Raw genomic sequence first — 23129 nt, 5'->3', positions numbered from 1 at the left:
GTACGGGGGCACTGGGATGGAGATCACCGAGCTGTGGAGAGCAGGTGCTCCCCAGGCACCTTGCCAGGACTGCATTCAAACAGTGATGGCCAGGATCCAGATGCTTTATGGGTCCCCTGCAGACATGCTGGCAGCCCCCAGCTGGGGCTGTTTCTCTGCTCAGGACCACTCAAATATTTGTGCAGAGCCATTACCTGAGAGGAGCAGTACCTAGTGGAGGCACCTGAGTGATGGAGTTTGCTACACTATGGAAGCCTCAGCACTCAGAATGGCTGACAAGGCCAGTGCAGTCCCCACTACCATACCCAGGAATCACCATCAGCCTGGCACTACTCTTCTCCCTCCTCTTGCTTCTCTACAGCTCCCTCCATAAGCGTCTTGGCATGAGGGGCAGGTGCCAGCTGACTCAGGACATTCCTCCCTTTCCCATCTGCCCTTCTGGGTGTTCCAGGTGCCCCAGGGGGTGGGGGGCACGTGGCCCCCCAGATGGCCCATGCAACACCCTTCTAGAGGATGGAGAGCAGCAGACCCCTGGGTGCCCACTGCTGGCACAGCACTGAGTGTGTCATCAGGGCCTGCAGTAACTGGGGACCCCTGCTCATCCCCTGCATCACCCCCTGTGTAGCCTTGCCTGCATGCCTGGGTCTCATACTGTCTTTCATCCCTGCAAGCCCTGTGGCCTGCTCCATGTACCCTCATGTCCCCAGCCATGGGGCCTCACGAGCAACCCAACCCCACCAACTTTGGGAGTTCTCAACTCTGAGGCCTCCACCCCTACACCATTCCCCACTGCCCACATTCCAGGGACCTCCTGTGCCCACTATTGTGGTGTCTTCCAGTTCCAGTGACTCCAGCCTAGGCATCCCCCCAGGAAAGCCCAGCTTTGGCCCACCCATCCAGCTGCCTCCAGCTCAGGGTTGCTCTCTCTCTGGACACCCTGGCACAGTGCTTATGGCTGCTCTGCCCCACAGGGCTGGGTGTGTGTGCCACCACAGTATGAGTGCTGACAGCCACCAGCATCCCCAGGAATGTCCACTGTGCACTGGGATCCCCAGAGACCGAGGGACAGCATGCACTCACTGCTGAGACAGGACTCTCCAGCAGCCATATGCCTGTGTATGCGCGTGTGTATGATTGTGTATATGCATGGGCAGTGTGGCTGTGTGCTTATGCGTGTGTGTGCTTAGAGTTGAGGGCACCTGTGGGTATCCACAGGTCTGCACACCTGCAAATGTACATAGGTGCACATGTGTGCGTGTGTATTTCTGTGTGCTATGGACACACAGAAAACCAAAGCATAGCTGTGTACACGTGTGTGTGTGGAGGTATGTGTGCACACGAGTCTGCCTGTGCATGTGTTCCAGTGCAGGTAGATGTGTGCACACCTGTACGTGTGCATGTGCATGCATGCCCATGCTTCTATGTGCACGTGCACACGTATGGACGTTTCCATGCCTCTGTCCACAGGCGTGTCTTTGTGTCTGCCCATGCACCTAGCGTACGTGTGCATGTCCATACAGACCCACACTGGTATGTGTACCTATCTGTGTGTCCGTCTGTGTGTCTGTACAGTCTCACACCAGTACGCGAACCCATCCGTGCGTCCCTGCGCCACACCACACACCAGTCCATGTATCTGTTCCACACCGGCACAGGTATCCGTGCGTCCGCGCGTCCGTCCCTGTATTCGAGTATCCCTGTGTGTGGCCGTGTGCCTGTCCATGTATCCGTGTGTCCGTCAGTGTTTGTCCTTGCAGCCGAGCATCCATACTCAGCGTTGCTCGGCCTTCGCCCGGCAGGGGGCGCCGAAGGGCCCCGCCCCCCCACCCTCGGGGCCTCCACGTTCTCCAGGTCCTGCCCACTCGATACTGAGCGCCCCGTGGACCGAAGCCACCGCCGGCGAGGAGGACAGCGCAGTGCGGGTGGGGCGGCCGCTCAGGGCCTGCAGCGGCGCTCGGGGAGCGCCGTCGGCGGCAGCGAGCAGGCGGCGCCGCGGGGCGGAGCGGGGCGGGGCGGGGCTTTGACAGGACCCGTGCCGTCCCGCCGGTGCCGGTTCCCGTCCTGCTGCCGCCGTCATGAGAAGCCGGAGCAACTCGGGTGTGCGTCTGGACGGCTACGGGCGTCTGGTGCAGCAGACCATCCTCCGCCACCAGGTGCGGACCCTGCCCGGGAATGAGGAGCAGACCCGGGCCCCGGCGCGCCCGGCCGGCCGCTGGGCCAGGGAGTTGTGAGTGAACGGTGCGTGCCCTCCGCAGGACGCGGTGACGGGGCTGCTCCCCGCCAGCTCCGACCACCAGGACGCCTGGGTCCGGGACAACGTGTACAGCATCTTGGCGGTGTGGGGTCTTGGCCTAGCCTACCGCAAGAATGCCGACCGCGACGAGGACAAGGCCAAGGCCTACGAGCTGGAGCAGGTAGGAGGGAGCAGGAGCCGGGGCCGGGGCTGGTGTCACTCGGGGACCGCAGTCACCCCGGTCTGGTCAGCCACAGGTCACAGCTGGGTCAGGGGCAGTGCAGTGGCGTCGAGGACGGGGCTGTCCCCCGACACGGGAGGCAATGGGAATGGATGTCAGAGCCTGCTCCTCCCAGACCACACTGGAGCTCAGCCAGGGGATCTAGACCTCTGGGCTCTGGGGTGATCTGGGACCACAGACCTTTTCTCAAGGGCTGGGGAACCGTGTCCTGCAGCCATGCCCTCTGTCCTCCTGCACAGCATGGCAACCTGGCCTTGCTGGTGGACCAAGAAATCTTCCCTCTGCTGTCACCCAGGGGCTCTGAAAATGTGAGCAGGGGCTCTGATTACGGACACCGAGCCCCACAAAGGTCAGCGGCCAGCTGATCCTGAGTCAGGGCTTCTCCAGGAGATTAACAAACTTGTTTTCCTTGTTTCTGCAGAGCGTGGTGAAGCTGATGCAGGGGCTGCTCCAGTGCATGATGAGACAGGTAGGGGCTGGGGAGTACCTCTGAGTGTCATGTGGTCTCCTTAAAGCCCAGCTATGCCACAGAGGCTATTGTCCTAGCTCTCCCAGCCCTCCCCAGCCTTCCCTGATGAGCAGAAGGAAGGCCCCCTTCCAGCAAGTCTTGAAATAAATTCTGAGTGAGCATCTGTCATGGGTGTGATTGAAGTTCCTGAGCTGTGGGCTGGCAGCCAGTGGAGCCTTTGCCAGCTGTTCCCTGTCATGAGGCCTGGCAGGATTCTATAGCTCCTCCTCCCTGAGGGCATTTTGGGTAACCCTTTTCTCTCTGCATGGTGCAGCTGTGGCAGTTGGCTGTCCACTGCTGCAGTCCTGTGCTGCAACAGCTTGTGAGCCTGAACTCACTGCTTTGGTGCACAGTGGGGCTCTGCCCAGGGGTTGCGGAATTTCTGCCCTGCCAGGCATGACTCCATGTGCTCCACTCATGGCATGGGGCAGCCCTTGGCTCAGGAGCTGTCAGATCTCTCTAGAGACAGGGTTCAATGAATGCCTGCATCTCTTTGCCCTTCTCAAGGTGGACAAGGTAGAGGCCTTCAAGTACAGTCAGAGCACCAGGGACTGCCTGCATGCCAAGTACAACACCCACACCTGTGCCACCGTGGTTGGAGACCACGAATGGGGTCACCTACAGATGGATGCTACCTCCCTCTACCTCCTCATGCTTGCACAAATGACGGCCTCAGGTAATGCTGGGGGCTCCCTTGCAGCTTTGAGCGTGCTACTCTTCAGGTTCTTCAGAGTCTCAGTTTGGGTGCAGCTTCCTGGGTGCCAAGCTGTTGCAATGGCTTCCGTGACCCCCACTGTTTCCTTATGCTCACAGTACCTGAGGTGGGTTTGGGCCCCTTGATGTTGGTCTCTCCAAAAGCCCCTGTTTGTCTGAAGCCCCAATGCTGCTGTAAGGGGTGGGAGTGGAGATGGAGTCAGCTAGGACATAGCTTCCATTGGGCAGGCATGAAGTGGGGAGGAATCGTCCCTGGGTTACTGCAGCCCTATTCTGGGTATGCTTGTGGGCTTGGAGCAGCTAATGTGAATTGTTCCTTCTGCTTTAGGCCTCCACATAATTCACAGCTTGGATGAAGTCAACTTTATCCAGAACCTTGTGTTCTACATTGAAGCTGCCTACAAAACTGCGGTGGGTAGCGTGTGCTGGGGAGGAGGGGTGTGCTCCGATGGTGGAGATACTGGACTGGTGTCTAGGAACAGCTGTGGGTTCCATCTGAGCCACACCAGCACCTTCTGGAAGCACCATGGATGGGTGGGATTCAAAGGCTTTCTGGGTGTGTTCTGAAACAGTGCCTGGTTCACAGGACTTTGGCATATGGGAGCGTGGGGACAAGACAAACCAGGGCATCACTGAGCTGAATGCCAGTTCTGTCGGCATGGCCAAGGTGAGCTGGGAAGCAATGCTGGCGGGCGGGATGAGCACCAGGGGCCCTGAGCTGCTTTTTGACAGAACAGGCTGAGCTTGAACTGCTGAGGCTCAATGCAGTGATAGGTTCTTGGGGAACCTAACTTCTTGTGCACTGGGATAAAACTATGCCCTTCTAGCCTGGATTTTGCCTGAACTGGGAGTGAAAAGTTAGTCGGGGGTGTGTGGCAGAAATGTCCCAGGCCCTTTTGATGTCTGGAGATGCCCCATTTTGACCAGAGATGTTCTGCAGCCACAGCAGGGTTCAAATTCTTTTAAATTTGGGCAGTGCTTTACACACAGGGACTAGCATGGAATGAGAGGTCTTACAGATGAGCAGCATGGTGAAAGGATGTGTTTCTTTGTGTCTCACCCTGCTTGCAGGCTGCCCTGGAGGCGCTGGATGAGCTGGATCTCTTTGGAGCCAAGGGAGGCCCACAGTCAGTGATATGGGTGCTGTCAGATGAAGTGCAGCACTGCCAGGTGAGACCCACTCAGGCATTACACTGTTGCGAGAGGAACTGTGATCTGCTGGGTTTGCAAGTGTAAATGATGCCTGACCTGACAGCCTAATCACCTTTCCTTCCCCTTTGCCCAGTCGATCCTCCACTCAATGTTGCCCAGGGCCTCCACATCCAAGGAGGTGGATGCCAGTGTGCTCTCTGTCATCTCCTACCCAGCGTTTGCTGTGGAGGACAGCGAGCTGGTAGAAATCACCAAGCAGGAGATTATCACCAAGCTGCAGGTGAGCATCTCTGCCCTTGTCTCACTGTTCCCAGGAGACAGCTGCAGTCCAGACTGCTGTAGCCCTTTTTTTCCCATAAACATGTTCTGTGGGGGGGTTGCTGGGGCATGTCCTGTCCCAGTCTCCATGACCTGTGGCAGGGGTGTGCAAAGAAGCAGCCCTGTGTGCTGTGGCCCCAGGCTGTGATTGTGGTACCTGAGTGCTGGGTGAGTGAGGGAGGGGATGTTTGGCTGAAGGAAACACCCTGCCCCTGCTTCTGCATTGAAAGTACAAGATATCTCACACTGTGCCTCCTGCTCAGCAAATCTTTCCCTCCCTTCCAGGGCCGCTATGGCTGCTGCCGCTTCCTCCGGGATGGATACAGGACTCCCAAAGAGGTGAGGGTCCTCAGCCCTGCTGCCTGGCACAACTTGACTGCCAAGCAGCAGCCCGTCTGAATGCAGCACAAAGACTGTGTTAGGGAGCACTGGGAAGACAGGAGCCCTGAGTAGCCCCAGGCAGTGTCATGGGTCTGGGCAAGGCTCCCCAAAATGCCCGCATTCATTGGAGAGGTGGTATGTCCCACCCACGCCCATAGCAGATGGCCAGAGACTGGCTCTGCCTGTATCCTGAGACCTGGTGGTGTGTCTTTCTTAGGCTGGTAGAAGGTGGCACCGGTGCCCAGCATGGGAGCCCTGTTGAGGTGGGCTCTTCCAGGGCTGCGTCAGCCCTGAGCAAGGGCTGGAGGCCTGGGGAGGTGACTGCAGAGCTGCTACCCAGCAGCCTCATCTATGGTAGCTCTGGAGGTCACAAAGCTGGTTCTGTCTTTTTTAGACCAGCAGTCAGCTTGGGTGCTGTCAGAATGGCCCTGGGAGCAAGTGGAGAATTGGCTGCTTTGGGGAGAGAAAACAGGAAAATTTTGTAAGCAGCAGTCTCATTTGTTAACCACTGAACTAGGAAATGATACTCAGAGGCTCTTTCTTAAGTCCTCACCAGCTGCTGGGCCTGTAACCTTTGGTCTTGAGTACTTCTGAATGCTTCTCCTTTGCTGCACCTCTGGAGACCTGCCCATAATAGGCAGTATGTGTGGCTGCCTCTCCTCCAGAGCCAGAGAGAAGCAGCAGCATCTCCAATCCAGTGTTCCCAGTGCTTGGGAGCTTTGGCAGCATGCAGAGTTGTGGAATACTTACTTCTGGGGAGCTGTGAGGCGTGGAAAGGGCAGCAGTGCCTGCAGAGGCATGCAGCTAGCTGGAGTCAGATGGGATTTTGGAAGCTTATGGCTGGAGTCCAGGTAGAAGATATCTGCTCCTTCTGTTCCTCTCTGCCTGAATAGTCTGCTAAGGCCAACACCACTCTCCCTTCTCTGCAGCAGACAGAGCAGTTAGCAGGGAGGGTCAAAGAAAATGCACTGCAGCGCACAGAACTGTGGTGGGAGGACTCTGTGCAGGCAGCTCTTCATCCTGACAACTTCCCTTGTGTTGGGCTCACAGTGGCACCACATGGCAGGAGGGCCGTGAAGGAACCTCTCTGGCCCTGTGTGACCAGCCCAAGCCCTCTCACCTGGCTGGGCCAGCTGGCTGATTCTGGAGGAGACAGATGCTAACAGGCTCAGGCAGAGCAGGCAAGGCAAAGGGGATCCAGCATGGCACAGGAGATGTTGTGCTGCTGCTGTACAACAGCAAAACATCTGGGGTGTTCTGGGGGCTCTGGGGTGCTCTCCTGGGGACCAGGCAGACCCCAGGAAGGGTAAGTCTCTCCATTATCAGTGCAGGGGGCTCAGGAGGGGGTAGTCCAATGGCGAAAACAGAGGCTGGAGGTGAAATTGCTTTTCAATTCTTTCTTGGTCATCTGCAGATAAGGCCTGGGAGGACATTTGAGGCTAGGGTCTCAGGGGGAGGAGAAGCCCTGTCAGTTTGAGGGGATCCTCTTATGTACCACCTGCCTTGATATCACTTACAGGACCCCAAACGCCTCTACTACGAACCTGCTGAGCTGAAGCTGTTTGAGAACATTGAGTGTGAGTGGCCTCTCTTCTGGGCATACTTGATGATTGATGGGATTTTCAGTGGAAACATGGAGCAGGTAAGAGATGTGAGACCTGCTGGGCTAGTGGAAAAAAGTCCCTGGCAGGAGAAGTGTGCGGAGGAAGGAAGCAGGTAGCCGGCGGCAGATTTCCTCTCCTGTCTTCTCAGGTGCAGGAGTACCGGGAAGCCCTTGAGGGGGTTCTTATCAAGGGGAAGAATGGGGTACGCCTGCTTCCAGAGCTGTACAGTGTCCCACCAGAGAAGGTGAGTGATCCTGAGCTATGGATGGTGGAAAGCAGGAGTGTCTTACAGAATCACAGGATATTCTGAGTTGGAAGGGACCCATAAAGATCACGAAAGTCCAGTGCTGAAACTCCTGGTCTCATTATCAGATAATTAAGTTTTAAGTGCTTATTAACCCAAATTGTTAGTGAAGGGGCACATGTAGTGCATGGAAACCTCATGTATAAAAAGTATGGCTTGGAGCTGTTATGAAACTGTGATAAAAATTGGGGGTTTTCTCCCAAAGCATTTATTGTTCCCACACACAAGAGTTCTTTGCTGACAGTGTGCTTGCTCAGAGACTAAGTGCTCCAAGAGCTAAGGACAAGCAGACTTGGGCTGAGTAGGTGGTGCTGAGCTCCAGTTCAGTGGTGAGGTAATTTGTGTGGGCCTGGGCTAAGAGCAGTGGCCTCCTGATGCTCAGGTCATCCTGAAGAGGTGTGCTTCTCACCAGTATCAGAAAGCATCTCTGGGTGCTCCTGAGGCATGTCAGTTCTAGTGGGATGGCCCGAGCTGAGAAACCAAACATGGTTTGAGCAGCTGCTCTGTTGTCTGACACAGATGCCTGGGGCGGTCATAATAAGAGAGGAGGAATGTAACCTGGCTCTTCTGGACCCTCTGTGACAAATGCTGTTGTCAGGCCTTGTTTTAAGGCTTGAACTGCTGGACTTCAAGATGCAGTGAGGATGCTTCCTTCAGCATCCTGTGTCTATGGATTCCTTCTTGACCTCCTGGCTTGTCTTCCAGGTGGATGAAGAATACAGGAATCCACACACTGTGGACAGGATACCCATGGGCAAGCTGCCACACATGTGGGGACAGTCCCTCTACATCCTGGGTTGTCTGATGGCCGAGGTAGGGTCACCCTGGGTGCTGGGGAGGGCTGTGGGATAAGGCTCTGAGCTGTGAAGGTGCAAATGCTGCCACCCACCATGGAGAAGTTGTCACCTCCATCCCCCAGGACCTCGTAAAGGTGGGTTGTCTGTAGGCATCATCCATTCTACCCTACCCATAAAATGTTAATCTCTTTATACCTTTTTTTCCACAGGGGTTTCTAGCTCCTGGTGAAATAGATCCCCTCAACCGCCGTTTCGCGACTGTCCCTAAACCTGATGTGGTGGTCCAAGGTGAGGGAAAGGAACCAGTCCCAAACCCCTGAGCCTGGCAGATGGGGAGGACTCTGGCTGTGCAGAATTCACAGAGGTGCCCCTGGAGTGGCTGTGCTTGATGGGTTGCTGCCAATACAGCCCAGTCTCAGCCCTGGCAAGATGGGGTGGAAGATGGGGTGCAAGTCCTTCCATTCCATCCTATGTTGACCCACAAAACTATCATCTACTTCAGCCTCCTCTGCAGAGAGTTTGCAAATTGTCTTCCTGCCACTTGGTGAGGAAGACTTGTCTGCATAGGGAGTTAGGAGGAGACTTCTGCAGTGGGAACTGATTCTGAACGGACCCCAGACAGCTTCTTCTCTGTGGTGTGGTGCCTTGTATGTGTCCCCAAAGGCATGGGGCAGTGTTGTCACACCCTTGTGCCTCTGTTGCACTGAGACTGTCTTCCATCCACAGTGTGTATCCTGGCTGAAACAGAGGAGATCAAGGCAATCCTGCAGAAGGAGGGCATTAACGTGGAGACTGTGGCAGATGTCTACCCCATCAGAGTGCAGCCTGCTCGCATCCTCAGCCACATCTATGCCCGGCTGGGTAAGCTGGGCTCCCTGCTCCTGCAGCAAATGGGGTGCAGGAGGGTCTGTCTCACCCCTGGCACTCCTGCTCATAGACACTCATATCCTGCTCTCTCTGCTTGGCTGATGAGGATTCTGCTGCCCATTTCTTGGCCTGATAAGGCCACTGATGCCAAAGGGGAACAAAGTGGCAGACGGTGCTGTTCAGTGTGATTCTGACAGGAATAGAGCTTTGGCTTGCAGTTGCACAGTCACCCTGGGAAGAGACAAGAGACTCCGATAGATGTTGAACCTCATGTGGGCAGGGGTTGTCTTTTGTTCCTGCATTTAGATCTGGATGGGGGAGGCTAACCAGACCCCAGGAAGGGTCCTCTGGCAAATAGAGCCCAGAGCTCAGGCAGTATGGCTGCTGCTGGTGAGTGAGCAGGGCTGAGTGTGAAGGGAGGATGTGCTCACCTCTGCATGCTTGCTTCTTGATGCTGCAAGCCCTCAGACTTGGGGGTTTGTTTTGCAGGAGCCAGAGATTTAGCCTGGGCCGAAGGAGACACCTGATCTGCTGTGCTTTAATTTGGCATCTAATTTAGGCCACCAAAAGGCCAAGTGTGACATGGGCAGGGGGAGCAGCCTGACAGCTGCCAAAGCTGACAAGCAAGGGGTAATGCTGTTGCTGCACCATCCTGGGCTCTGGGAGTCATCCAGGAGCAATTGCAATGCTGATAGAGCTGTCAGCTTAGGGAAGCCAGCCCTATGCAGAGGGGCACCCCTAGCCCTGCTCCTGCTTCTGACATGCCCAAAGACCAGAAGCTGTGACCCTGCAGAAGTCAAGACAGGCTGTGTATCACTTTCACCATGTCTCTACCCCTCTGGGCAGGTCTGGGGACAGAATTACTGTCCCTTAGAACTGTACCAGCTTGACACACAGTTCTGGGATATCAAACCAGCATTTCCCTGCTGGCCAGTAGCAAGATGCTTGACACTACTTGCTGCTGCAGCCCTTTCGTGAGAAGGCTTGTACTAAAAACTCCTCTTCCTGCCCTCCCAGGCCGCAACAAGCAGATGTGCCTTACTGGACGGCCCTACCGGCATATGGGTGTCCTTGGGACCTCCAAGCTCTACAAAATCAGGAAGAGCATCTTTACCTTTACCCCACAGGTGAGTGAATTACAGAGGCTCATTCCTAGCTATTCTGTGATATGAAACTGGGCAAGAAATTTCTTCAGTGGCTGGGTATTAATTCTAAGATACACACTCTAAGGTGTGACCCCAACACTCTCTAAACAGCCTGGGAGTGTGGAGTAGTCCAACTCTGTGGCATGAGGCACCACATTTGGTGGTCCTGGCTGTGTGGATGTTGGGACAGCTTGAGCCTTTTAATGATCAGTATTGGATGAAAATCTCTGCTCACCGTGATGAGGACACCAGGAGGATGCTGATGGCAGGCCAGGGACATGTGTTCAGGGGACAAGCAGTAATCCAAACCTAGCACTATGGGGAATGCATATTCACTTGAAACAGGCACAACATGGACTCACTGTGTGGGGCTGGCTGCTGCTGCTGCTGAGCTATGGTGTTAGTTACGGCCCCATAGTTGTTAGTGACCAGTAGTTGCCCTGGGGTTTGAGGGTCCCTTGCTAGGCTGTACTAGCACCTGCCAAGTAAGGTGGGATGAGCTGTCAGTGCAAAGGCACATGCCCTCTGGGTGCACAGCATGGCTAGCTTCACTGTGTGCCTGTGGAAAGACATAGGTGGCACCATAAGGGCCTAGTGACTGCATGTAAGGCCGATCATATCTCTTGCTGTCCTCACAGTTCATAGATCAGCAGCAGTTCTACCTGGCTCTTGACAACAAGATGATTGTGGAGATGCTGAGGACAGACCTCTCCTACCTGTGCAGCCGGTGGAGGATGACTGGGCGACCAACCATCACCTTCCCCATCTCCCACACCATGCTCGGTATAGATGCTCCAGCCTGGCAAGGCATTTGCTTAGAGCAGCTCTGGGAAATAGCTCTGCAGGAGGAAGGGGGTGGGCAAATGTGTGACCATCTCAATAGCAGGGACATGGTGAGGCTGGAGCAGCCAGTTGTGTCCTGTGCAGAGCTTACTGCTCAGAGGAGCTATTTTGAGTGGGCATCTGGCCTGGCAGCTAACAGGGTTGTCTGTCAGGCACTAGTACCTGTAGCTCCAGGGCTATTTGCTGGCAAAGACATATTCAGGCTCCAGGCAAATAGGCCTTTTGGGAGCAAGACCAAAACCACAATTTCTCTGTAGAAGTGTTCTTGGTGGTCTTTCTGTGTCTTGACTCTTCCCTGAGACTGAGCACCTGCTAAAGGCTTTCCTAGTCAATAGAGAGGGGAGAAGAGTAAGCCAGAAGGAGCAAAGGCGCAGAGTAGAACTGGCTTGCCTGCAGCAGCTCACAGGTTCCCTATGAGCCTGGTGTAGGACAGTGACTTTGTTCTGCTTTAAGGCCTTTCTGTCTCTCCTTGTATATTTGAAATCCCCTTAATTTCTGGAGCGTGCCTTTTGCTGTGGTGTCTCCTGCCCTCAACAGCAGCCCACTCCTCTGCTTCCTTACATGAAAGGCAGAGACAGAGCAGGGAGCTGTTAGGTGCTGCTGTCTGGTACTGTGTGCTTCAGCCCAAGGTGAAATCCGAGGAGCCTGGAGTGCATCCTGGCATGGTTTTCCTTGAATCCAGCCTGGACAGTCCAGAATTTCCCTTTTTGGGTGGTTCTTTTGGTACCACAGCCTGACCACATACTCCAGAGTAAGGGTCTGGCCATGGTGCTCTGGGTGTCTGAATGCCCACCTAGTCCTGGGTTACTTTCTGGGGGTGGGTTTGAGCGTGAGGGCCTGACTGCCTGTGCATCTTCCACACAGATGAAACCAGCAGCAGTGTGCATCCCACGGTGCTGGCAATGCTGCAGAAGCTGCAGGATGGGTATTTTGGTGGTGCAAGGTGAGTGCAGCTTCCTGCAGTGCAGGAGGGAGAGGGCTCATGGCCTCCAAGAGCCTGGTTATGAGGATTCCTGCTGGGCAGAGCATAGGCCGAGGGGGAGCAAGCTGGGGAAGATACACTGGGGTATGCTAGGCTATCAGCGTACCCTAGGGCTACAGTCCCAACAAAGGAGATGAAAGAGAGGACATGGCTCTTCATGTCATCAAAACCATGGCTGCAGCATTTCTCTAATAGCTTTTGGGCAGCCCTTCCATGCCCACCCACGGCTGAAAGTGTTGCAGGCAGCTAAAGTAGACACTAGTGTGTGAATGCTCCTGGTGAACATCTCTCTCCATCAAAGGGCAGAAGCCAGGAGGTAAAGCCAAGGGTATCACCTCCCCTTTCCTCTCCATGTGACCTTCCTATCTCTTGCCCAGAATTCAGACTGGTAAATTGTCGGAGTTCCTGACAACATCATGCCGAACGCACCTCAGCTTTATGGACCCTGGGCCAGAGGGTAAGGTCTTTGCCATGAGTTACAGGCTCAGCAGTGACAGCTTTGAGAAGCTAGACACCTAGGAGTGGCTACATGGCTTGCAGGTAGCAGAGGGTGGTAAGGGAGAACAGGCCAGTCACTGCTGTGGGGTGGCAAATGCCTAACTCACCCTTACAACCATAACACCCAACCTCCCTGCCAGCATACACTGCTGTGTTCTTCATGTGCTTGGGTTTTCACCATGTTCCCATCTGGCTCTCTGCCGACCTTGTCTGGAATGAGCAGCTCTCACCTTCATAAGCTGCTCTGTGGAGAAGAGATAAAGGATTGGCAGCCTGCCTTGGCTTGGGAGATGTGGCTGAGGATCTTTTATGCATAAATTACAGCGCAGTGACCAAGGTGGTGGGGAAGTGCCACCATGTCCCTAATTAATCTCTGTTTTTTCCCAAATCCTTTGCCCCTCCCCTGGGCCGAGCTACTCCCATGAGTGCCAAATGGAAGCCTTATGAGTGCCAAATGGAAGCCTGACTGCTATTTAGAGAGTACCTGAGAATGCTTTGGCCCATCACAGCATAAGGGACCCCTCCCTTGTGCTGGGACCATGGCAGGGTGCAAGTTTTGCTGTTCCCCTTGCAAGAAAGCCTGGGGACACCTCCTGTGTGACCTAGCACTGGTCATCATCAGCCTTCCACTATCTGTTTTACCTCAGCCAGTGAATGCACTGCTGGGATTCTGAATGCTCATTTTTCTTGCTCTTCTCTCACTTCATCTGCAGCCTCCTTACAGGCTGCATCAGGGTTTGTCCAAGGTGTCTGCTTTGCCTCCCAGCTCCAGTGAGAGAATCTGCCTGGCCTTTCAACAGCATCTCAAAGATGCTAAATTTTAAAGATTTCCTGTGGTCAGATGCTGCAGCCAGGTGGATGTTCTTAAGGGTGGTGCTTAGAGGATTTTTCCAGCCTAGCCTTCAGGCACTGTCACGAGGCATGCTGTTGAGGGGTGGAAAGGGGATGCCATGCTGCTTCAGGTGCAGTCAGCAGCTTGTCTCCTGGGCCCAACACATCTCTGAGTTTGCCAGCTGGAGAGCAGAATAGCTTTGCCCTGGCCCACTGTTAGTCTGTTGACATCTGTGTTTTATCTGGGGCAGTTCCCCTCCAAGGGCACCCCCTCACCTTTGTCTCCTGAGACCTGGCCTCTTGAGCACCGTCTTCCTTGCTGCTGTTAGGGCATGGTTCCTCTGATGATCCTCATGTGGTGTTGGGAGCTGCTTGAAGCTGGGCAAAGAGCAAGACAGGAACCTTGCTCCTCCTGTAACTCCAACTTACAAATAACTGCTGCAAAATCCACCTTGCCTTGCACCCTTGCTGGAGTCCTGCTTGGAAAATGCCCTTGCTGTGCTGGGGTGCTTGTAAGTGGTCTCTGCTTGGACAAGCTGCCTCTGGCTGTACCTCCCCACTTCTTCCCTGGAGAGAAGGAGTGTGAGGGTTTTCCCGCAGGGTTTGAGTGGGATGTTCCTGTCCTTGCACAGGCTTGGATCAGAGACATGCTGCAGCAACATGCTGTTGCTTCCTTTGTCAACATGGGACATGGAGGGAGCCCCAGTTTAGGGCAGGCAGTGTCCCAGGCAGGAGTCATGCAGGAACAGGGGTGCTTTGTGTGCCTGGCTGCCAGCACTGGCTCCGTTGTCACTTTGTGCAGCCAGCAAAGCTTTCTTCCTGCTGAGGCACAGGTGGGAGCTCTCTGGGCCCTTGGTGCCATGACTCAAAGTGGCTGACTCCTGCTCTTCTGCCTTCCCTTCAGAGGACACCGACGATGAGGTTGCTCAGTATCTGGATCACCTGCTGCAGCACACGACTCCACAGTCAAACCTGCCTCCGACCACCCAGCGGGGAGGGCTGAGCCGCTTCAGGGCTGCTGTCCACACCACCCGTGACCTCATGTCCTTGGCATCCAAGGCCAAGGACCTGCATGTCCAGAGTGAGTAACTCCAACACCTTCCACATCTTCCCTTGAGGTTGAAGTGCTTTGGGAGCTTTCACAGCTGTATGATGCTAGGGTTCCTGTGGGTTGCAGAGAAACTAAGCCTTTACCTGGGCAAAGGCACTTAATGTCCATCATGTTAGTCCTGGCCATGGAGTGTCTTGGAGTTGGTGCCTGGGCAGCCCCATGAAAACTCAATAAAGGATGGCAGCTCCCTGCAGTGTTCCTCTGTATGGGTGGACAGGAGCTGCTTCTCCCATAGCCAACTTCTCTGCAAGGACTGGTTTGAGAGCAGTGTCAGTGTCTGAGGTAGTGGTGACTGGGGCTAGATGTGTCTCCACCAACCTGTGGGGTTTTTTTTAGATGTTGGGATGTATGTCCCCAGCAGGATCTTCCAGGCATCGCAGCAGTCAGTTAAGCTTCTGAGTTCACTCCACCAGCAGGACTTGGATGGCAAGGTGAGTTCTGTCTCTCCCAGACTAAGCTATCCATTCAGCTATAGCCAGAGTGTCTTTGCAGGATTGTATGGGGAAGTCCTGTTGTTTGATGAGGGAGAATATGCATGGATCCATTTGGTGCAGGGTGCTGGTGATGCTAATCATCAGCACAGGTCTCTCTTCCTCCAGAGTCACGCACTCTATGCAGAGATGAACTTGCCACGTGATGAGGATGGCAACGTGGACTGCAAGGCACTGGTGGACCAGCTGCGCATCTGCCCCACGCTGCAGGAGCAAGCGGACATCCTTTACATGCTCCACATCCTCAAGTAGGATGATCTCTGTATCCTAAGGGCTCACTGTGCATAGAGTGGTTTGGCACAGCCCAGGGGGCCTGCCCGGGAGCTGCGACAGACAAACTGCCGGACATAACGCAGCACCTCCTTGACCTTCACAGGGGACCCGAATGGCACACAGGGCTTGATAGTGAGCCTGGCCCCACCGTCAAGGAGCTTCTCACTGAGCTGTATGTGCGGGTGGGGGAGACACGCCAGTGGGGCCTGATCCGCTACATCTCTGGTATCCTCAAGAAGAAGGTGGAAGCTCTGGATGAGGTAACAGCTGTACACCCAGCCTCTGACAGGCTGAGGTCTGTCAGGGAGGAGGCAGCAGAGTTAGCAGGCGAGCCATGGCTGCATCAGCTCTGTCTCCCTCTGCCTTGTGCTGAGCCCCCAAACCCTCAGCTGTTGACAACAGCTGCCTTTCTGTCCCCAGGCCTGTACTGACCTCCTGTCTCACCAGAAACACTTGACGGTGGGGCTGCCCCCAGAGCCACGTGAGAAGACAATCTCCACGTGAGTGTGGCACCTCTCTCTCCCCAAGCATGCTGGGTTGCGTCTGGATGTGAGCCTGCTGTCCATGGGCAGGAGTGGCCCTGGGTGGCTGTCCCCAGCCTACATCTCTCCTCTTGGGGCTGTACAGACTGGGGGTATGCGGGGTTTGCTCTGCTGCCTCTCACCTGCTCTGCTGTTTGTCCGCACCCCAGCCCGATCCCCTATGAGGAACTTGTTCGCCTTATTGATGAAGCCAGTGAGAAGAACCTCAGTGTGTCTGTCCTCACCCAGGTGAGGGACCGGGGTGTCAGGGGTGCCTACAGCTGGATGTCTGCCCTGGTGAGCAGCAGTGAGGTGATCTGCCTTTGCCCCTCTAGGAGATCATGGTGTACTTAGCCATGTACATACGCACGCAGCCTGCACTGTTTGCTGAGATGTTCCGCATCCGCATTGGGCTCATCATCCAGGTGATGGCAACAGAGCTGGCACACTCCCTGCGTTGTTCAGGTACATGTGGCGGAGACAACACCCTTGCTGGGGTAGGTGCTGTGATGCTTGGGGCTGTCAGCCAGAAAGGAGTACTGTTAAAAGTGGGCAGCTCAGGCTAGGACAAGACCCTGCATGGAAGTGCCAGTGTCTGCAGCTGGATATGTTCTTGAGCAGTACAAACAAGTGCTTGCACTGCAGTCTCCATCCCAGCATGTGTTGAGCTGGCCATGGGAAGAGTCCATGTTATAGGCAACACCTGGAACCTAGTGTATGTCCTTGCCAGATGAGTTCCTGTACCAGTACTCCCCATGGTCACAGAATGGCATGCAGGGTAGAAATGTCCTAGGAGGACTACGAGGCAGGCTACAAAATCACAGTTCTCTTCTTTCTAGCTGGAGAAGCCACAGAGAACCTGATGAATCTCAGCCCATCAGACATGAAGAGTCTTCTCTACCACATCCTCTCTGGCAAGGAGTTTGGGGTGGAAAGGAGCGGTGAGTCCCAGCAGAGAGCATCTCGGGGCAAAGCTGAGTGCACAGCATTGTCAGATCTACATGTTCCTACTTTGAGCATGTTCTCCCCCATGTTCAGCACAGCACAGTACTGGAGGGGTCTAGCAGGAAGCTCTGCTCTTCATAAGGATGGGGCTGAGTGATTTCTGGAATCAAGCCCAAATCTCATGGCTATTTAAACTTTGCTTAGTTTGACACTTGACCTGGTTGGGTCTGAACTGAAGCAGTTCTGTATGTTGCTCATGGATCTGTGATGCTATCATGTTAGAGGGCAAGGTCATGCAGAGGTCCCAGTGCCTGGGCAGCGATGAGGGATGAGGGATGGCCATGCCTTGAGTGATGTTGCCCACTCTAGACCTCTTTTCCCCACCAGTGCGTTCAGTGGACTCGTCAGTCACCACTTCTGTCTCCATCTGTGACATGGAAGCTGTCGGGACCAGCAGGCCTGAGCGCACTGGCCTCGTCAGGCTGAAAAGTGAAATCAAACAGGTGAGGGCAGGTGGTACAGGCCAGTCACGACAGGTCTTGTGGGTGAAAACCAGCTACAAACCAGACAGAACTAATGGAAGAGTGGGAGACACAGATACTTCCAGGAGATAATTTTGTCTCCAGTCCTGTCCTGGGGGGAAAGTTAGGGTGAATCTGGTAGTTGCTAGGGGTTGCTCTGGCAATTCAGTGGGAGCACAGGGGTGCTTGAGAAGCTACAGGGGTGAGGAGGACCATGTGGTGTCCCAGGTGTGGCTAGCATCTTGGTGGGCATCTTCCAACAGCAGAACCTCCATTTTGTTCTTCTCTTGCAGCAATTGGATAAACGTAGGCAGTCTCTGCCTGGGAGTAAGGTGAAGCCTCCCTGGTCCTGCAGCCTCAGCTTTTGCCCCTTATGCCATGCACCAGGGCAGCTTCCCTGCATGCACAAGTCAATGAGCTTCCCTCAGCTGCTGCAACAATGAGTTGGCTTCCCCTCTAAGCAACTGCCATTATAGCCAGCTGGGAGCTGTGCTCAAATACATTCCATTATACCCACAAAATCTGCTGAGCAGGATGGGTTGATGCTGCCAGTGCCATGACCAGTAGTGACTCTGCTGGACAGTTCACTGGATCCTGCCTGCAGCCTCCCCAGCTATTTCTTCTTTGGCGAAGGAAGCCTGTGGTCAGCTACAAATGCCAAGGACCTCCTCTTGTGCCTATGTCCGGGAGGAGTCCTGAGCTCTAGAACATGTCTTGTCATCAAAGAGACAGAGGACAGAGCTTGCTGGGGCCAGGCTGATGCAGCAGAGTTAGGGCCAGCTTGCTACAGTGTGAAACCTGACATCACAGAGGGTTGTCTGTGGGCAGTGACCTTCCTTCTGGTCCTTCTGTCTGCTCAAGACTAAATCCCTGCCCATACCAGCAAGCCAGCAGAGCAGTAGCAGTCCTGTTCCTGTGTGCAGGCCAGTGCAAACCCACTGCTTCTGCAGCTCTGGCATGTGCGGCCCTCTGCAGCTTTTCTTTCAAAACTCCCTCTGTCTCCAGCCAGCCCTGGCCCTGGGATAACTGCCCAGTGATGTGACCCTGATCTGTGCTGCTGCTGCTCTGTTTGCTGTGTCTGCTGCCCTGCTCTGGCATGGTCTCATTTCCATTTCTCCCTTTCTCCTTCAGCCCCTCAGTTTGCAGTCTGGGGACACCGCCCTCAGGTCCTCTCTGGTAACCTATGTTTGTTGGTGGCACACGTGGGGTCTGTCTTGTTTGTGGTTGCAGGAAGGAGCTGTGCTCTGGGGGGTGCTACGGGGAGCTGGGGCTGTAAGGTGGGCTTTGCTGGGGGTAGAGTAGCAGCTCTGTCTTGGGAATGAGGCTGGAGAACCGCAAACAACAAATTCTTGAGCAGCAGCACGCTGCCTTCCTATGGGATATTTAACTTTGCAGCAGTCTCTGTGGTTCCTGTTTTGTCTGCCCAGTCTGCTGGGCACACAGAGCTGCTGGGCAAGGACTCCTTTTCAAGGATGCTGGAAGACCAGGGCAGTACGGACAGCCGGCAGGGCCAGTGGCAGCGGAGGCGCCGGCTGGATGGGGCCCTTAACCGTGTCCCTGTGGGCTTCTACCAGAAGGTCTGGAAGGTCCTGCAGAAGGTGAGTTAGACATCAGCTGGTGCTTCTCCATGCATGTGAGCCTCTGGTCCCAGGCGCCAGTCTTGCCAAGGGAACGTAGGCACTCAGGGCTGGTCCCAGATGTTGTGTAGATATATGCTCCAGACACAAGGCCTGCAGCTGACCTTGGAAAGCTGTAGAAGACGTGCACTTGCCTTGTAGTCTTGTAGGACGTGCCTCAGCCTGTACCTTGCAGAGGGGAGTTGCTCAGGTGCTTCATGCATCAAGCAGACAAATGCATGGCTAGAGCCACAACTGAAGGTGTTCTGGGCACAGCCAATCCTCAGCATGGTGAGCCAGGGAGCAGAGCCCCATGCAGGGGGCGCTAGCTGATGCTGAACTGATGGGAAAGGAGTGATGCTATATCAAGTCAGGAGGTGGAGCTGGGGTGTATGGGCAGCATGCACCAGTGCTCAAGTGGGAGCAAGTTAATGGGCTGGACCTATGTGTTTTAGCATGATGCTTCTCCAAGCTATAAACATGATCTCTCCTTCTTGTTTTGCAGTGCCATGGTCTTTCTGTGGAGGGCTTTGTTCTTCCCTCCTCAACAACCAGAGAGGTAGGAAGTTCATGTGAATGGGGGAATGGGGCACATGGGTTGTTGTATGCTGGGTGATTGCCCAGCATAGCTCAGGAATTGAGCAGGTGATACAGTGCTTTAGCTACACTTCTTTCTACCTCCTCACAGATGACCCCAGGGGAAATAAAGTTTGCTGTGCATGTGGAATCTGTCCTCAACCGTGTGCCCCAGCCAGAGTACAGGCAGCTGCTGGTGGAAGCTATCTTAGTGCTCACCATGCTGGTGGACATGGAGGTGCACACCATTGGTGGCATCATAGCTGTGGAAAAGATCTTGCACATAGCAAATGACCTCTTCTATGAGGAGCAGGTAGGGGCCAGACCTCACCCAGGGCTGCTGGCTACATTCCCTATACCTGTGCAGGGCTCACCCACTCTGAGAGCCCTGCCTGTGTCCCTGTTGTGTTCATGGGGCACAGCAAAGCTGTAGTGTCTTCCTCCCACTCCTCATCGTCAATGTGTGACACTGGGTGCAACAGAGAATACTTGGGGGAAGGTGATAATGGGATTGCCTTTTTTCCTAATGTTGCCTTTCTACTTCCCTGTCCAAAATCCAGAAAGCCCTGGGCGCTGATGAGCACATGCTGGAGAGGGATCCTTCGACAGGCATCTGCAGCCTGCTGTATGACAGTGCACCGAGCGGCCGGTTTGGCACCATGACCTACCTGTCCAAGTCGGTGGCCTTGTACGTGTACGACTTCCTGCCCACAGATGGCTGCTCCATGCAGTAGTGCTTGCAGCTCCTCACTGGGTTGTGGGTGCTCTGGGATGGTTATTTCATACAGCTTGTAAAGATTAACACTAGGTTAGTTTGCAAGGCAGTCTACGTGGCCGTCTCTCCTCCCAGCCCTGGCCTCTTGGTGGGTGAGCAGCCCTCTAAGGAACTCCACAGGAGGCATGTGTCCTAAACTGACCTGTGCCTGTGTGGCCTGCGGAGCAAGGGAAAGGCTGAGCTTTGAAGCGTGCTTGTGTTAGAAAGTTCTGTCCGCATGACTCCTCCTGATTCATCACCTCTGGAAAGATCTCTGAGGGAGTTGGAAAGAGTTCCCCTGACCAGACCGGTGTGCTCAAATGCTCTCTGACCGGCTGGAACTTTCCCTGCCTCCAGCAGGTTTGCAGTTTTTAACCTCTTCTGTGCTGCTTATTATTCCAAATCTGCAGGATTTATGCTAGTGCAGGCTGAGGCTCTTGCTCTTCCTGTTGCTGATGGAAAAGTTTTGCTAGAGGAACAGGGGATGGTGCCTGAGCCTTTCTCCCAGCACATCTAAAATCAATATGGTCCAGCCAGCCACAGCTGTGCTGCTTGAAAGCAGGCAGCCCATCATCCCCTCCTCGGTGTCCTGTGTGCAGAGCTGGGGAGGTTATGGTAGCCAGGATCTCTTTTACCTCCGAGCTGCTAGTACAGGGCTTCTGGCTGGCTGGGACATGCCAGTGGCAGCCCCTATGTGCCATCTACTCTATTCCTGGCAGTAGTGCTAGTGGCCAAGGTTCCTGAGTTCTCATGCCCTGTGAAGCAGCTCTGAGCTGGCTACTTGGTGTTACCTGTGCAATCAAAACCGTGCTTTTAATGCTCATCTCTGGCTACTGCTCCATCTCCCACAGCCTGGCACAGAGAAGGATGGGGACATAGCAGATCCCTGCTCTAATCTACCATGCAGGTCAGCCCCCCCTCAGGATGGTGCAGTTGGACTGATGAGGATCAGGCACACATGCCACAAAGTGGCTTTAGGAAGTGGGGTTCCCTTTTGGCTCCCTGGTTCACCTCCCTAAGACTTCAGGTGTGCTCCAGTACACTCAGCACATTGAGCAACAGGCCAAGAACCCCTCACTTGCACCCCCTGACCTTGCAATGTCCCACATCTTGTCACAGGCCAGCCTGATATAATCTGTGTCCCCCTCCGAGACTGGTTTACAGCTGTCTGTGAGAAAAGCTCTGAACAAAGATCCTTTTTCCCTTTGGGAAAGGTTGATCCCATCCAGCAGCAGCATGCCCTGTTAAAAAAAGTATTAAAAAACCTGAAATTGTGGCAGTGACATCAGCCACCAAGCCATATATTCAGCAGACTGAGACCATCTCTTTCAATGTCACTGACCACAACTGGAAGGACAGAGGAAAGAAACTGTGTTCCAGAATCCCTTACCAGCCATCCCCAGGCCCTGAAGTCTCCTTTGATTGCCCTTGGACTGTGTGTTGCAGTTTCATTGCCACCCACATGGAAGAGCAGCAGTGGATAAGTCTGAAGCTGAACCTGGCTGGGAAGTGTCCCAGTGCTGTGCTTAACCTGGGCCCCAGAGAGGCAGCAGACTTCCCTAAGAGGACTGTCTGTGTGGCACATTGGACCCTCAGAAAGGAGTCACCTACAACTGTAACCCATCTTTCTTGTAGAGGTGGATGTGGTCTGGGGGTGTCACAGCCATGGCAACACCTTTGGTGTAGATGGACTAACATCACATCATCCATTGCCTGGCCTTCCACATGAGAGCTTCATACCTGCTGTACAGAGGCATGTGGGGAAGCAAGGTGGGCAAGGAGGGGGTTTTCCTCCACCCAGTCCTTACAAGTTACTGCCTTCACCTGGCAAGGGAGGATACAGGATTCCCTTGAACCTGTGTATTCTGGGGTGGCTGTTCCTGTCAGGCAGGGCAGAGCCTGGTTTTACAAGTCTTTCTCAGACTCCCTTATGCCCCTTAATCTTTCTACATCCCCTCATAGCTGAGCCCCAAGGGTGGGCAGATCTTGGCCACACTGAACACAGCTGTTCTCACCACTGCCATGCTTCCCAGTGAAAGGCTCTGGCAGTCCCTGCCCCCAGAGACCTGGATGGCTGTGTGTTTTCATGGGAGCTCTGTCTGAGGAGCCACATCCACTCTAGGAAGCACAGAAGATGTGGTTTTTGCCAGGTAGATGTCACAGCCTGAGCTCCTTCTGAGAGAGTGATGGACAGCAGCTGAACTTGTCTCTTGAGCTGGCAGGCTGCCAGCGCACATGCCATGTGCCAACACCACTCTCAGCCCATGTAGCCTGTGGTGCACCCTGGGCTCGCTGTGTGTGAGTGCAGGGGTGGGCTGCCAGGCCTCTTCACTGTGGATACGGCTGGCTCCAAAGCCAGATGTTTTCCTCTATGGCTGCCTGTGTTTTTTCATGTCCAGGTTGGTTTGGCCTCAAAGCCAGGTGGTCTCTTGGGGCAGCAGCTCTTCTGTACATGTGGTTGTGTGGAAGATCATGCTATGAAAAGCCAGTGTCCATAAAGGAGACAGAGGAGTCCTGCAACTTTATTCAAATAAAGGGAGAGAGGTCACTCAAACATCTCTCTCTAGGTACTCCTCCTTTTATCCTAAACTCCCGGCTGCTTGTTGTCCTCTTCCGTAGCCCATTTGCTGAGATACTGGGGAGGTACAGCCTTCCCAAATGGTCTACCACATATTCTCCCCTTGAGCCTGTAATTTTCCTCCAAAGTTCCGAAACTCAGACTTGTGCGGACCCATTTTGTCTGTTTCAGGAATCAGACTCTCTGGGTTTTGTAACCAACCCGTGGCTTGAAGTGGGTAGAAACATTAAGACCCATTTCTAAGACGTTAACACCCGTACCCTCACCCTTCGAATTGTTTATAAAGCCATTAGCACACATTTTCCTATCACGGCTAATCCCTCCC

The 23129-nt window shown here is 54.4% G+C and overlaps 1 protein-coding gene across 4 annotated transcripts; it reads left to right on the top strand.

The window, feature by feature from the left end:
• Positions 1–1891: 1891 nt before the first annotated feature.
• Positions 1892–22772, top strand: PHKA1 (phosphorylase kinase regulatory subunit alpha 1). Of its 4 annotated transcripts, none has more exons than XM_084213322.1 (33): positions 1892–2153; positions 2256–2414; positions 2896–2943; positions 3490–3658; positions 4025–4107; positions 4283–4363; positions 4768–4866; positions 4982–5128; positions 5452–5505; positions 7067–7189; positions 7300–7395; positions 8161–8268; positions 8462–8540; positions 8979–9113; positions 10137–10246; positions 10903–11047; positions 11972–12050; positions 12467–12546; positions 14323–14499; positions 14866–14960; positions 15129–15268; positions 15397–15553; positions 15714–15793; positions 15985–16063; positions 16150–16279; positions 16654–16755; positions 17147–17262; positions 17574–17612; positions 18412–18456; positions 18708–18878; positions 19402–19455; positions 19585–19785; positions 20033–22771. In XM_084213322.1, the coding sequence occupies exons 1-33, from the start codon at positions 2076–2078 to the stop codon at positions 20204–20206; spliced, it is 3633 nt and encodes a 1210-aa protein (XP_084069448.1). In that variant the 5' UTR covers positions 1892–2075; the 3' UTR covers positions 20207–22771. The 4 variants fall into 4 exon arrangements, with proteins under 4 accessions (XP_084069448.1, XP_084069447.1, XP_084069449.1 ...); XM_084213321.1 differs by having other exon boundaries at positions 7067–7198; XM_084213323.1 differs by lacking the exon at positions 17574–17612 and having other exon boundaries at positions 7067–7198; positions 20033–22772.
• The last annotated feature ends 357 nt before the right edge of the window (positions 22773–23129 follow it).

Source organism: Fringilla coelebs (assembly GCF_963513975.1).
Source record: "Fringilla coelebs genome assembly, chromosome: 11".
Lineage (NCBI taxonomy): Eukaryota > Metazoa > Chordata > Aves > Passeriformes > Fringillidae > Fringilla > Fringilla coelebs.
Note: the sequence above shows the minus strand (reverse complement) of the source record. Positions and strands in the feature narration are given on the sequence as shown.

Excerpts from the sequence above, each read along its gene's own strand:
- PHKA1 (XM_084213321.1), top strand. The coding sequence starts at position 2,076 with ATGAGAAGCCGGAGCAACTCGGGTGTGCGTCTGGACGGCTACGGGCGT. Across the intron at positions 2,154-2,255 it reads AGACCATCCTCCGCCACCAG|GACGCGGTGACGGGGCTGCT; the intron begins GTGCGGACCCTG and ends TGCCCTCCGCAG. Across the intron at positions 15,269-15,396 it reads TACATGCTCCACATCCTCAA|GGGACCCGAATGGCACACAG; the intron begins GTAGGATGATCT and ends TGACCTTCACAG.